Raw genomic sequence first — 833 nt, forward strand, 5'->3', positions numbered from 1 at the left:
AAGGAGCGGTACTAGCCAAAACCCGAAATTTCACTAGCAATGCTTTGAATTGGGCAGCAAAAATCAAAGAGCAAATTACACTGGTCTCTCTTAAGACTAAGCAATAATACGACAGTTTATACATGATACTTCTTCATTTGTCATGCCTAAAGGGGTTTTGTTATGAAGTTCTATCAAAATGTCAACTGTAGTATCACCTAAACTTTAAAGGGAATCAGTTTACATGTCTACCAGGATGCATGTCTTATATAATGGGAAACTCAAGTAAACTACCACTTTGACTCCCGAACGGTTAGTTTCCTAACAAAATAATCCCTCAAAGATTGGTTTTTGGTTGAGAAATCCACCCAAAGTTAGCACTATTTTGTGGGTAAACTAGCACCCAATGAAGCATAATTTCGTTAGTGAACTAACATTTAAAGGATTAGAATAATAATTTGGTTAGAAAGTAAATGTAATTTACTAATTTATTAAAAAACAAACTCCAACAGCAGATAAGAATGGAAACAAGAAGAGATCACAAAAAGCAGAGCTTAGACATTTTAACAAACAGAAAGCGATCAATTAAAAGTGGCAACAAAGGCAAAGTGATGGAATATAATACGAACCAGAAGGGGACATGAGTATGAGTTGGTGAGACTTGGGGATGGAGTCATCGTGGACCTTGAAGGCGATGCTGCCACCTGTCCCAGAGACCCATCCGAGGGTATAGAATTGGCGGCAGAGTTCGGCCATGAGAACTTTTGTTTCCTTAACTGCCTTCCCTTCCAGGTATGCTTGCGTCACCTTCAACCCGTTCAGGGCAGTTACTGCAGGTGCTGCCGCCATGGATT

General features: G+C 39.5%; 1 protein-coding gene across 2 annotated transcripts in view; it reads right to left on the minus strand.

Moving 5' to 3' along the window:
• LOC107613086 (probable bifunctional methylthioribulose-1-phosphate dehydratase/enolase-phosphatase E1) overlaps positions 1–833 on the minus strand; it is a 7,062-nt gene extending 6,229 nt beyond the window's left edge. For both annotated transcript variants that reach the window (XR_002352216.1, XM_016314935.2), the window contains exon 1: positions 609–833. Coding sequence is in view for 1 of the 2 variants with exons in the window: in XM_016314935.2 (XP_016170421.1) it covers positions 609–828 (220 nt within the window). In the remaining variant the exon portion in view is untranslated. The remainder of the gene's footprint in view (positions 1–608) is intronic.

This window comes from Arachis ipaensis, chromosome B08 (assembly GCF_000816755.2).
Source record: "Arachis ipaensis cultivar K30076 chromosome B08, Araip1.1, whole genome shotgun sequence".
NCBI classification, from domain to species: domain Eukaryota; kingdom Viridiplantae; phylum Streptophyta; class Magnoliopsida; order Fabales; family Fabaceae; genus Arachis; species Arachis ipaensis.